Source organism: Octopus sinensis, linkage group LG28, assembly GCF_006345805.1.
Source record: "Octopus sinensis linkage group LG28, ASM634580v1, whole genome shotgun sequence".
NCBI classification, from domain to species: domain Eukaryota; kingdom Metazoa; phylum Mollusca; class Cephalopoda; order Octopoda; family Octopodidae; genus Octopus; species Octopus sinensis.
The window spans coordinates 9,952,799-9,966,136 of record NC_043024.1 but is presented as its reverse complement, the minus strand read 5'-3'; the positions used below and the strand labels follow the sequence as shown (position 1 = coordinate 9,966,136).

Sequence of the window (13,338 nt, the reverse complement as noted above, 5' to 3'; positions counted from 1 at the left end):
GGAAGCACTCCATTGGTTACAGCCTGCTCGTGAAATTAATGTGTAAGTGGCTGAGCACTCCACAGACACGTGCACCCTTAACGTAGTTCTCGGGGATATTCAGCATGACACAGAGAGTGACAAGGCCGGCCCCTTGAATACATGTACAACATAACAGGAAGTAAGAGTGAGAGAAAGTTGTGGTGAAAGAGTACAGCAGGATCACCACCATCCCCTGCCGGAGCCTCGTGGAGCTTTTAGGTGTTTTCGCTCAATAAACACTCACAACGCCCGGTCTGGGAATCGAAACCGCGATCCTATGACCGTGAGTCCGCTGCCCTAACCACTGGGCCATTGCGCCTCCACTCTCTGGAGGTATGGTGTGACTGAGAAGACCCGGCAAATAAAGTGAGTCCACAGCTGTAACATACACCAGTGTCGCATAACCAGCCCACTCAAAAAGTACCTTGGATCGTAGGGTGACATGCTGTACATGAGGGGACCTATTCAGTCAAGTACATCAACATCAGCAATATCAAAATCAAATCAAAAGGAAATTGTAGTTGTGACCCCTGCTCCTGTGCCGGTGGTATGTAAAAAGCACCATCTGATCGTGGTCAATGCCAGCTCCTCTGGCCCCTGTGCCGGTGGTATGTAAAAAGCACCCACTATACTCTGACAGTGGTTGGTGTTAGGAAGGGCATCCAGCTGTAGAAACACTGCCAGATCAGATTGGGGCCTGGTGCAGCCTCCTGGCTTCCCAGACCCCAGTCAAACCATCCAACCCATGCTAGCATGGAAAACAAATGTTAAACGATGATGATGATGATATATATATATATATATGTATGTATGTATGTATCTATGTATGTATGTATATATATATATAGTTAATCCAAACAAGAAAGCACAAAAAAAAACAACGCGAGGACGTGGAACAAATATAGTATTGGACGCTCAGGAAAGAAGGAGGATTTAACGTTTCGAGTGGAGCTCTTCGTCGGAAACATATGAGAAGGAAAGACGGAGGAAAAAAATCGCCAACGGTACACACGAGGTCACACACATACATACATGTGTATGTATGGTATATATATATATATATATATATATATATATTATATATAATATGTATATTGGCAGGGCTGGCCTGCTAGGTAGCCGGCCAGAATGCTAGAAAAAGATCATCAACGATCAAACTACAAGGGAAATTCTCTAGAGGAAGAATTCAGCGAACACCAGAACCAAATTTGGCGGGCAGAGACATATGAAAAATTAAATAAAATTTGGTTCTGGGTTCGCTGAATTCTTCCTCTAGAGAATTTCCCTTGTAGTTTGATCGTTGATGATCTTTTTCTAGCATTCTGGCCGGCTACCTAGCAGGCCAGCCCTGCCAATATACACATATATTTGAATTTTCTCTGACTCCTCAGATTTTTTGAATGCTGGACTACTGGTTTTAAATTGATATTAAAATTAATATTAATTTATCTCCCTCAATTTTTAAATATTTAAATAAATACGTTCCCTAGTTGTAAGCATTACCCGCAGTGAATCATTCACTGCAGCCCTTCGCTTCAGGAGTCTCTTAGCGCGCCAGAACCAAGACATTTGAAATTTTATTCCCGATGTAATCAGTAAGACTAAGCACGTGTCTGTCTTGACACAGAGAGCTGGGGTTAGTCTTGCGGTTTGCATCTCGAGGACCGAATGTACTGAAGAAGTCACGGACACTTGAATTATGCAAGTAATTCTTTTGTTAAGACCGAAACCGAGGTATGCATTTAAGTCTGTTTTTTATTTAATTTTTCATATGTCCTGCCCGCCAAATTTGGTTCTGGTGTTCGCTGAATTCTTCCTCTAGAGAATTTCCCTTGTAGTTTGATCGTTGATGATCTTTTTCTAGCATTCTGGCTGGCTACCTAGCAGGCCAGCCCTGCCAATATACACATATATTTGAATTTTCTCTGACTCTTCAGATTTTTTGAATGCTGGACTACTGGTTTTAAATTGATATTAAAATTAATATTAATTTATCTCCCTCAATTTTTAAATATTTTTATATATATATATATATATATATATAATATATACATGGTAGTTATGGCGATAATGGTGATGATAATGATGATGATGATTGTACATTTACAATTTGGGTGATGTTTCTTTGAATAAAAGACAAATAAATACACTTTACTCACGTTGACATAATTTCCGGCTATGGACTTTGCTTCAGCGACCCCCAACATCGGGAACAACACCAGGGGCAGGAGCGCAGTGACGGCTATGGGCAGGGCCTCGCTGATCCAGAAGATGGCTATCAGTAATATACAGTAGGCACATTTAGCTTCCTGTTGCAAAGAGAATCGGTAGAGCGTCACAAGTCTGGGGGGAGTTCTGTAGGGTTAGGGCATGACAGGGTTCATAGGGGATAACGCTTAGGGGTGCGGGTGGTTGACCCCTTGACCTGATGTATTGTTCAATGTCCAGTGTCCATCATCACCACCATCAGCAACACCATGAAAACCACCTTCACCACTACTACTACTATCACCACTGCCATCACCAAAACCACTACCATCATCACAACTGCTGCTGCTGCTGCTACTACTACTACTACTACTGGTATTGCTGCTGCTGCTGCTATTACTACTACTACGAAAACTACATCTACCACCACCAAGACAACTACCACCACTACAACCACAACCATCACTACTACTACTACTGCTACTGCTTCTACTACTACTACGAACACATCTACCACCACCAAGACAACTACCACCACTGCCGCCACCACAACCACTACCACAACCATCATCAAAACTGCTGCTGTTGCTACTACTACAACTACTACTACTGGTATTGCTGCTGCTGCTGCTACTACTACTGCTACGAAAACTACATCTACCACCACCACAACCATCACTACTACTACCACTGGTATTGCTGCTGCTGCTGCTTCTACTGCTACTACGAACACTACATCTACCACCACCAACATCACCACTGCCGCCACCACAACCACCACTACTACTACTACTTACTACTACTACTACTACTACAACAAATACTACATCAACCACCCCCACCACCACTACTACTACTTCTAATACTATGACAAACTTTGCAGCAGTTCATGTAACTTCACGTTCTGAGTTCAAATTCTGCCGAGGTCAACTTTCCCTTTCATCCTTTCGGGGTCGATTAAATAAGTACCAGTTACGCACTGGGGTCGATGTAATTGATTTATCCCCTCCCCACAAAATTGCTGGCCTTGTGCCAAAATTTGAAACCAATACCAGCTGGCAGAATCATTAGTTTGCCAAGTAAAATGCTTAGCAGAATCTCATCTGACTTTACGTTCTGAGTTCAAATTCCACCAAGGTTGACTTTGCCTTATGACCACTAAGCCATGTGCCAACGCCGACCTCACTTCACACACACGAATCTCAGAGGGGCCAGGTAGTGGCCATGGGCACAGCCCTTTCTCAACACTGGCCGTTGCCAGCCTCATCTGGTGCCTCATCAAGCACCATCCGATCGTGGCCGTTTGTCAGCCTCGTCTGGCCCCTGTGCCGGTGGCACGTAAAAAGCACCATGCGATCATGGCTGTTTGCCAGCCTCGTCTGGCCCCTGTGCAGGTGGCACGTAAAAAGCACCATGCGATCGTGGCCGTCTGCCAGCCTCGTCTGGCACCTGTGCCGGTGGCACGTAAAAAGAACCATCCGATCATGGCCCCGTTTGCCAGCCTCGTCTGGCACCTGTGCAAGTGGCACGTAAAAAAGACCCACACTACACTCACGGAGTGGTTGGCGTTAGGAAGGGCATCCAGCTGTAGAAACACTGCCAGATCAGACTGGAGCCTGGTGCAGCCTTCTGGCTTCCCAGACCCCGGTCGAACCGTCCAACCCATGCTAGCATGGAAAATGGACATTAAACAATGATGATGATGATGATGATGATGATGAAACCCCATAAAAGACAAACCCTCCACCCTATTCATATCTAAGATCATGTGATAGAAAAAGATACCAAACAGCGCCCTCTGCTGGAGGGGTGGGTGGGGGGGACTTACCTTTGAGCCCACAAGGGTTGGTATAGGGGAGAGCAACAATGGGACGAGCACCACGATTAAGATGTTACGGAGAAGCCAAAGCTTCTTGAGGGCTAATCTGAGGCCCATAATGAGATAATGAAGAATGAACAAGAGCTGGGATTGAACTCCTGACGCTGGATCACTGCAAAGAAAAAAGATAAAACAAACACGAATATATGTCAAGGGGTTGCATAATAGACATCATCATAACACAGGAGTGGCTATGTGGTAAGTAGCTTGCTAACCAACCACATGGTTCCGGGTTCAGTCCCACTGCGTGGCACCTTGGGCAAGTGTCTTCTGCTATAGCCCCGGGCCGACCAATGCCTTGTGAGTGGATTTGGTAGACGGAAACCGAAAGAAGCCTGTTGTATATGTAGGAGTGACTGTGTGGTAAGTAGCTTGCTAACCAACCACATGGTTCCGGGTTCAGTCCCACTGCGTGGCATCTTGGGCAAGTGTCTTCTGCTATAGCCCCGGGCCGACCAATGCCTTGTGAGTGGATTTGGTAGACGGAAACTGAAAGAAGCCTGTCATATATATGTATATATGTATATATATATATATATATGTATGTGTGTATTTGTGTTTGTCCCCCTACCATTGCTTGACAACCGATGCTGGTGTGTTTACGTCCCCATCACTTAGTGGTTCGGCAAAAGAGACCGATAGAATAAGTACTGGGCTTACAAAGAATAAATCCCGGGGTCGATTTGCTTGACTTAAGGCGGTGCTCCAGTATGGCCGCAGTCAAATGACTGAAACAAGTAAAAAAGAGAAAAAAGAGAGAATAATATAAACTTCAAGGGTACATAGAAGGAATGATTATGGTATAAGGAATGAGAAAGGATCAAGGCTCTTGGAGTTCTTTGATGTAAATGAATTGCCAGAAATCATCATCATCATCATCGTTTAATGTCCGTTTTCCATGCTAGCATATGTTGGATGTTTTGACCAGGATCTGGGAAGCCAGGAGGCTGCACCAGGCTCCAGTCTGATCTGGCAGTGTTTCTACAGCTGGATGCCCTTCCTAATGCCAACCACTCCGTGAGTGTAGTGGGTGCTTTTTATGTGCCACCGGCACAGGTGCCAGACGAGGCTGGCAAACGGCCACGATCGGATGGTCTTTTTACATGCCACTGGCACGGGGGCCAGGCGAGACTGGCAACGGCCACGAACCAATGGTGCTTTTTATGTGCCACCGGCACGAGGCCAGTCGGGGCGGCACTGGCAACGGCCCCGTTTGGATGGTTCTCTTACATGCCACCGGTACTGGTATCACAGCTAATAATAATAATAATAATAAAATAATAATAAAGGTACTGAAACCTATTTGAAAATGATTCCAGGCTCACCATCTCTACAGGAAGTGCAAAAAATCATGTTAACTGGAATGGCTCATGTACTGAGAAGAGCATTATCGCTGTGAAAACAACATCCATCCATGAATTTATTTATTTATTAATTTTTTAAATGCATATTTTACCTGTGAATTTGTGTGTGTAATCTGGGAATGCATACAATGAGCTTCTCTGCCCTAGGTGTATGGAAAATTTGAAGAAAGAAGGAAAAAATATAATAATAATAGGCGCAGGAATGGCTGTGTGTAAGTAGCTTGTTTACCAACCACATGGTTCCGGGTTCAGTCCCACTGTGTGGCACCTTGGGCAAGTGTCTTCTACTATAGCCTCAGGCCAACCAAAGCCTTGTGAGTGGATTTGGTAGACGGAAACTGAAAGAAGCCCGTCGTATATATGTGTATATATATATGTGTGTGTGTGTGTTTGTGTGTCTGTGTTTGTCCCCCTAGCATTGCTTGACAACCGATGCTGGTGTGTTTACGTCCCCGTCACTTAGCGGTTCGGCAAAAGAGACCGATAGAATAAGTACTGGGCTTACAAAAGAATAAGTTCCGGGGTCGAGTTGCTCGATTAAAGGCGGTGATCCAGCATGGCCGCAGTCAAAATGACTGAAACAAGTAAAAAAGAGAAAAAAAGAGAAAAAGAGAGAATAATATAAACTTCAAAGGGCCACCAAAATTTTTTTTTCTCCAAAAGGTTTCTGGAGTATTGTTACTTAACGGATTTCATAACTTGGAAATCAGGGAGTTTCTCTCGGTTGATCCGCTACGTCTCTCCATTGAGAGAAGTTGATAGGTTACTGTGACATGTAGTGTAACAAACGTGACACACATTACGGATAAACTTTGTGACATGCTTTTTGCTGCAACATGACCACACAATCATTAAGAAAATGGTGTTAATTGTATGATTAAAGAAATCGTTTAAACAGTGGTAACCTTCCATTAATTATCAGAATTTTGGAAGTGAGAGTATTTAAGGAAGGTGTAGGGGAGGTCAGATAACCTAATGGTGAAGATAGTGAGATGAAAATGTCAGACGACAGAATGGGAAAGGAGGGTGTAAGAGTGAAAAGGAAAATTCATGAAAGGGGAGGGGAAGAAAAGAAGATAAGGGGTTGAAATGAAAATTCTTAATCCTTTCGCATTTAAACCGGTCAAATCCAGTCTAAATATTCTTCATAGTTAAAAAAAGCACCATCCGATTGTGGCCGTTTGCCAGCCTCGTCTGGCACCTGTGCCAGTGGCACGTAAAAAGCACCCACTACACTCACAGAGTGGTTGGCGTTAGGAAGGGCATCCAGTTGTAGAAACACTGCCAGATCAGACTGGGCCTGGTGCAGCCTTCTGGCTTCCCAGACCCCAGTTGAACCGTCCAACCCATGCTAGCATGGAAAGCGGACGCTAAATGATGATGATGATGATGATATCCAATCTAACCAGATCCAGCCTCTCACGCTTACCCTACAATGTCATTCTAAAAATAAGGCACCTAAAAGGCACCATTCGAGCGTGATCGTTACCTGTGTCGCTTTATTGGCACTCGTGCTGGTGACAGGTGAAAAAACATTCGAGCGAGGTCGTTACAAGTGCCGTTGGACTGGCTCCTGTGCAGGTGGCACATAAAAAGCACCTTTTGAGCGTGGCTGCTGCCAGTAACGCCTGACTGGCCCTCATGCCGGTGGCACGTAAAAGCACCCACTACACTCTCGGAGGTATGCAATAAGGAAGAAAGAAAAGTCGATAGATATGACAGGTTAGCTTGGGAAGTTAAGCAGTTGTGGTCGATGGAAAAGGTAGCAGTAGTACCAATAATTGTCGGAGCCCTGAGTAAAAATCTTGAGAAGTACGTGGAACAAATAGGGGCTGCAATAAGTGTGGAGCACTTGCAGAAAACAGAACTGCTTGGAACCGCTCGAATACTCCAGAAGGTGCTCAAAAAATAAGAGGTGTTACCTTAGTTCACTGGTAGTGAACAGCTGACACCGTAGAACATCTCCAGCATTAGAAGCTGTGCAAAGGCAATACTCTTTACTCTTTTACTTGTTTCAGTCATTTGACTGCGGCCATGCTGGAGCACCGCATTTAGTCAAGCAAATCGACCCCGGAACTTATTCTTTGTAAGCCCAGTACTTATTCTATCGGTCTCTTTTGCCGAACCGCTAAGTGACGGGGACGAAGACACACCAGCATCGGTTGTCAGGCAATGCTAGGGGGACAAACACAGACACACAAACACATACCTATATATATATATATATATATATATATATATATATATATATATATATACATATATACGACAGGCTTCTTTCAGTTTCCGTCTACCAAATCCACTCACATGGCATTGGTCGGCCCGGGGCTATAGCAGAAGACATTTGCCCAAGAAGCCACGCAGTGGGACTGAACCCGGAACCATGTGGTTGGTTAGCAAGCTACTTACCACACAGCCACTCCTGCGCCTATAATAATTATAATGATAATAATAATAATAATTCTTAGTAAATTCCTGGAAGACCTCTACAAGCTGTGGTGACACAATGTGTTGGCGAAAGTGTAACAATGGAAACTGCGAAAAGTAAGGTCTAGAGAGAGGCAAGATGTGGTATGAGAACAAACCGCAGAGAGTGGCAGAGTCGGAGACAAGCAAAATCTTCTGGGATTTCCGAATCGAAACAGATCAGGTGCTAGAGCATAACAAACTGGATTTGGTTGTGGGGGACAAGATGCACCACATGTGCTGTGTAGTTGATGCTGTGGTGTCCCTTTGACTTACGAATAGTTAAGAAGGAAGGCAAAAATAGCCTAGCTAAGGAAAATGAAGAAGGTGAAGATAGTTCACGTATATATATATATATATATATATACAGGAGTGGCTGTGTGGTAAGTAGCTTGCTAACCAACCACATGGTTCCAGGTTCAAACCCACTGCGAGTGTCTTCTGCTATAGCCCCGGGCCGACCAATGCCTTGTGAGTGGATTTGGTAGACGGAAACTGAAAGAAGCCTGTCGTATATATGTATATATATATATGTATGTGTGTGTGTTTGTGTGTCTGTGTTTGTCCCCCTAGCATTGCTTGACAACCGATGCTGGTGTGTTTACGTCCCCGTCACTTAGTGGTTCGGCAAAAGAGACCGATAGAATAAGTACTGGACTTACAAAGAATAAGCCCTGGGGTCGATTTGCTCGACTAAAGGCGGTGCTCCAGCATGGCCGCAGTCAAATGACTGAAACAAGTAAAAGAGTAAAGAGTATATATATATATATATACATATATATATATATATACATATATATAATATAATATAATGGCTCAGTGGTTAGACCGTCGAGCTTACGATCGTGAGGTTGTGAGTTTGAATCCCGGACTGGGCTGCATGTTGTGTCCTTGAGCAAGAGACTTTATTTCACGTTGCTCCAGTTCACTCAGCTGTAGAAATGAGTTGTGACATCACTGGTGCCAAGCTGTATCGGCCCCTTTGCCTTTCCCTTGGATAACATTGGTAGCGTGGAGAGACTGGGATGCATGGGCGACTGCTGGTCTTCCATAAACAACCTTACCCAGACTTGTGACTAGGAGGGTAACTTTCTAGGTGCAATCCCATGGTCAGTCATGATCGAAGGGGGTCTCTCTCTCTCATATATATATAAAAATATATATATATATATATATACATAATGCATATACATATATATGCATATATAAATATATTATATAAATATATATATATATATATATATATATACATATATATATTGGCCGTTTGCCAGCTCTGTCTGGCACCTGTGCGGGTGGCACGTAAAAAGCACCCACTTGACTCTCGGAGTGGTTGGCGTTAGGAAGGGCATCCAGCCGTAGAAACACTGCCAGATCTGACTAGGCCTGATGAAGCCTTCTGGCTCCACAGACCCCAGTTGAACCATCCAACCCATGCTAGCATGAAAAAGGGATGCTAAACGATGATGATGATGATGTTTCTCCTTCTTTTTTCTGTGTCCCTTTTCTGTAGAAGAGCGTAGGCTCGAAACGTAAAAGACTTTTGCTATTCCTGAGCGTTATACTAATACATCTGTTTGTTATGTACACCACCTGTCTTCGTCTTTTGTTTTTTTCGTAAACTCTCCCTCTATATATATATATATATATATATATATATACACACACTATATATATAAATATATATACATATAATATATATATATAAAATATATGTATATAAATATATATATATGCATATCATCATCATTTAACGACGATGATGATATGCATATATATATATATATTATATATATATATATACATATTTATATGCATTATGTATATATATATATATATATATATATATATATATATATATATATATACACATATATGTATGTATGTATGTATGTATATGCATATATATACACCTGTGTGTGTGTGGGTAGAGGGAAAGAGAGAGAAATATATAAACAATACATAGACAAATCAATCAATAAATATTTGCTTGTACACACACATACATACACACACTTACACACGCTCATACACATATACATACACTCACGTAGGACTTACCTGTCAGAGGTAAAGGAAATACAGGTGTTTTCTCTGAAACCATTGGCATTGATAGTAGTGGCAGTGGGGATTGTAGTAGTAGTAGTAGTGGTGGTAGTAGTAGTAGTAGTAGTGGTGATGGTAGTAGTAGTAGTGGTAGTGGTAGTGGCAGTAGTAGTGCTAGTAGTAGTAATGGTGTTGGTGGCGGTGGTTGTAGTAGTAGTGGTGGTGGTGGTGGGGTTGTAGTTGTGGTGGTGGTCATCGTAGTAGTAGTTATAGCAGTACTGTGGGTGGTGCAGCTGGCAGTGTTGGGTGGGGGTGGTGCTAGCATTGTTGGGGGTGGTGTTGGATTGTAGGGGGTGGTGGTGCTGGTAGTGTTGGGGGTAGTGCTGGCATTGTTGGGGGTGGCGTTGTGGGTAGTGTTGGGGGTGGTGCTGGCATTGTTGGAGGGTGGTGTTTGCATTGTAGGGGTGGTGCTGGTAGTGCTGGGGGGGGGTGGTTGTTGCATTGTAGGGGGGTGCGGTGGTGCTGGTAGTTGGGGGTGGTGGTGTTTGCATTGTAGGGGGTGGTTGCTGGTAGTGCTGGGGGTGGTGTTTGCCATTGTAGGGGTGGTGCTGGTAGCGGGTGGTGGGTGGTGTTTGCATTGTAGGGGTGGTGCTGGTAGTGTTGGGGGTGGTGTTTGCATTGTAGGGGGTGGTGCTGGTAGTGCTGGGGGTGGTGGTGGCATTGTTGTGGGTGGTGCTGGCAGTGTTGGGGGTGGTGTTTTGGGTAATGTTGGAGGTACTGCTAGCATAAAATGCAAAGCAGACCAATAAATAAAATGATACTAAGATGTCTGTATGTCCTTGGACTTAAAGAGACCTCCTCCAAAAAGTCCCTTTTACAAGACTTTTGCCCATTCTACGTTCCAGTCGCAAGGATTGTCTAAAGACTGGCACAGTTTTTGACTCTCTTTACTTTTTTACTTGTTTCGGTCATTTGACTGTGGCCATGCTGGAGCACCACCTTTAATCGAGCAACTCGACCCTGGGACTTATTCTTTTGTAAGCCCAGTACTTATTCTATCAGTCTCTTTTGCTGAACCGCTAAGTAACGGGAACACAAACACACCAGCATCGGTTGTCAAGCAATGCTAGGGGGACAAACACAGACACACAAACACACACACGCATACGTATACATATATACGACGGGCTTCTTTCAGTTTCCGACTACCACTCACAAGGCTTTGGTCGGCCCGAGGCTATAGTAGAAGACACTTGCCCAAGGTGCCATGAAGTGGGACTGAACCCGGAACCATGTGGTCGGTAGACAAGCTACTTACCACACAGCCACTCCTGCGAGTTTTATGTCAGAGTTCAGCCTGGGTAAAACAATAAACTACCTCCAGTGGTGAGGTTGCAGTTGTGTTGTGAGGAGTATGGAGTTACCCCTTAATCACCTGTAATGGCAGTACTTGTCAGGGTCTGATCTATGGAACAAATAGAATTTCGCAGGGATAGACGAGGTTCCCGTTATTTTTGACAAAGTCATGGGGAAAGTAGCTCTTCAAGGAAAAATGTATTCTTATATATATATGTATATATATCATCATCATCATCGTTTAACGTCTGTTTTCCATGCTAGCATGGGTTGGACGGTATATATATATATATGTGTGAGTGTGTGTGTGTGTGTGTGTATCTATACAGATCGCCATGTTGATTCGTTAGCTACTGCACGCATTTTTTTCTCTCCTTCTTTCTGTGTTTTTTTTCTCTCTGTGTATCTTTCTGTTGAAGAGCGTAGGCTCGAAACGTTAAAGACTTGTTTTATTTATATTTCCTGAGCGCCATACTAATACAATTGTTGTTTGTTTTCCACCTGCCTTCGTCTTTTGTCTATTTTCATAAAGCTTCCCGTTATACATATGTATACATATGTCTGTGTGTGTATATATATATATTTATATGTATATCTGTGTGTGTGTGTATATATATATATGTGTGTGTGTGTGTATCTATATGTATGTATATATATGTCTGTGTGTATATATATATATGTATATCTGTGTGTGTGTGTGTGTGTGTATATATATATATATATATGTATGTCATCATCATCATCGTTTAGCATCCGTTTTCCATGCTAGCATGGGTTGGACGGTTCTACTGGGGTCTGTGAAGCCAGAAGGCTTCATCAGGCCCAGTCAAATCTGGCAGTGTTTCTACGGCTGGATGCACACAAGTATGTGTGTATCTATATATATGTATATATATATATGTCTGTGTGTGTATATATATATATATATGTATATCTGTGTGTTTGTATATATATATATATATGTGTGTGTGTGTGTGTGTGTATCTATATATATGCATATATATGTCTGTGTGTATATTATGTATGTGTGTGTGCATCTATGTATATATATGTCTGTGTGTATATATATATGTGTGTGTGTGTGTGTGTGTGTGTATGCATAGGTGCAGGAGCGGCTGTGTAGTAAGTAGCTTGTTTCTCAACCATATGGTTCTGGGTTCATTCCCACTGAGTGGCACCTTGAGTAAGTGTCGTCTACTACAGCCTTGAGCCAATCAAAAACTTGCAAGTGGATTTGGTAGACAGAAACTGAAAGAAGCCCATCATATATATTTATAATAATAATAAACACATATATATATATATATATATAATATATATTATATATATATATATATAGGACACACATATATATATATATAATTATATATACATATATATATGAAACACGTGTCGTTATAGTACAAATATATACATTTTATTTATTATTTTGCACATTACTTAATCATCATTATATGCATTTTATTTATATTTCTATAATTTTTGTTTTAAATGTTTTTCTAGATGGTATAATTTAATTTTCATATTGAATTGATGATGAAAGGTGGTTTTTTCTAATTTATATATATATATATAAAAAAAAATATATAAAAATAAATAAATAAAAAAAAAAAAATTAATTAATTAATAAATAAAATAATATATAAATATAAAAATATACATACATACATACATATATTTGTATATATATTTAAAATTTATAAGTTTAAATATTAAATAATTTTTTAATTTTTAACTTTTATTCTTTTAAATTAATTTTATGTATGGCTTATGTTTTTCACTGTTTGATTGCCTAATAGTGGTTTTATCTCTAATTTAATATAATATAAAAAAATATAATATATATGATATATGTATATATATATATATTATATATATTCAATGAGTAACAAAAATATAACATCTTTGCTGCTTAATTATATTTTACTCACCTACCCTGGAATCTGTACTTCGGAAGTATTTATAAAGTACACATCTGAACAAATAAGAGTGGATTTA

The 13,338-nt window shown here is 41.6% G+C and overlaps 1 protein-coding gene across 3 annotated transcripts in view; it reads right to left on the bottom strand.

Moving 5' to 3' along the window:
* LOC115225661 (solute carrier family 13 member 5-like) overlaps positions 1-10,196 on the bottom strand; it is a 37,604-nt gene extending 27,408 nt beyond the window's left edge. For all 3 annotated transcript variants that reach the window (XM_036514601.1, XM_036514600.1, XM_036514602.1), the window contains exons 1-3: positions 10,000-10,196; positions 4,058-4,220; positions 2,181-2,330 (exon numbers count right to left, since the gene is read on the bottom strand). In XM_036514601.1, the coding sequence (XP_036370494.1) occupies positions 2,181-2,330; positions 4,058-4,165 (258 nt within the window). In that variant the 5' untranslated portion in view covers positions 4,166-4,220; positions 10,000-10,196. The remainder of the gene's footprint in view (positions 1-2,180; positions 2,331-4,057; positions 4,221-9,999) is intronic.
* Between the last annotated feature and the right edge of the window lie 3,142 nt (positions 10,197-13,338).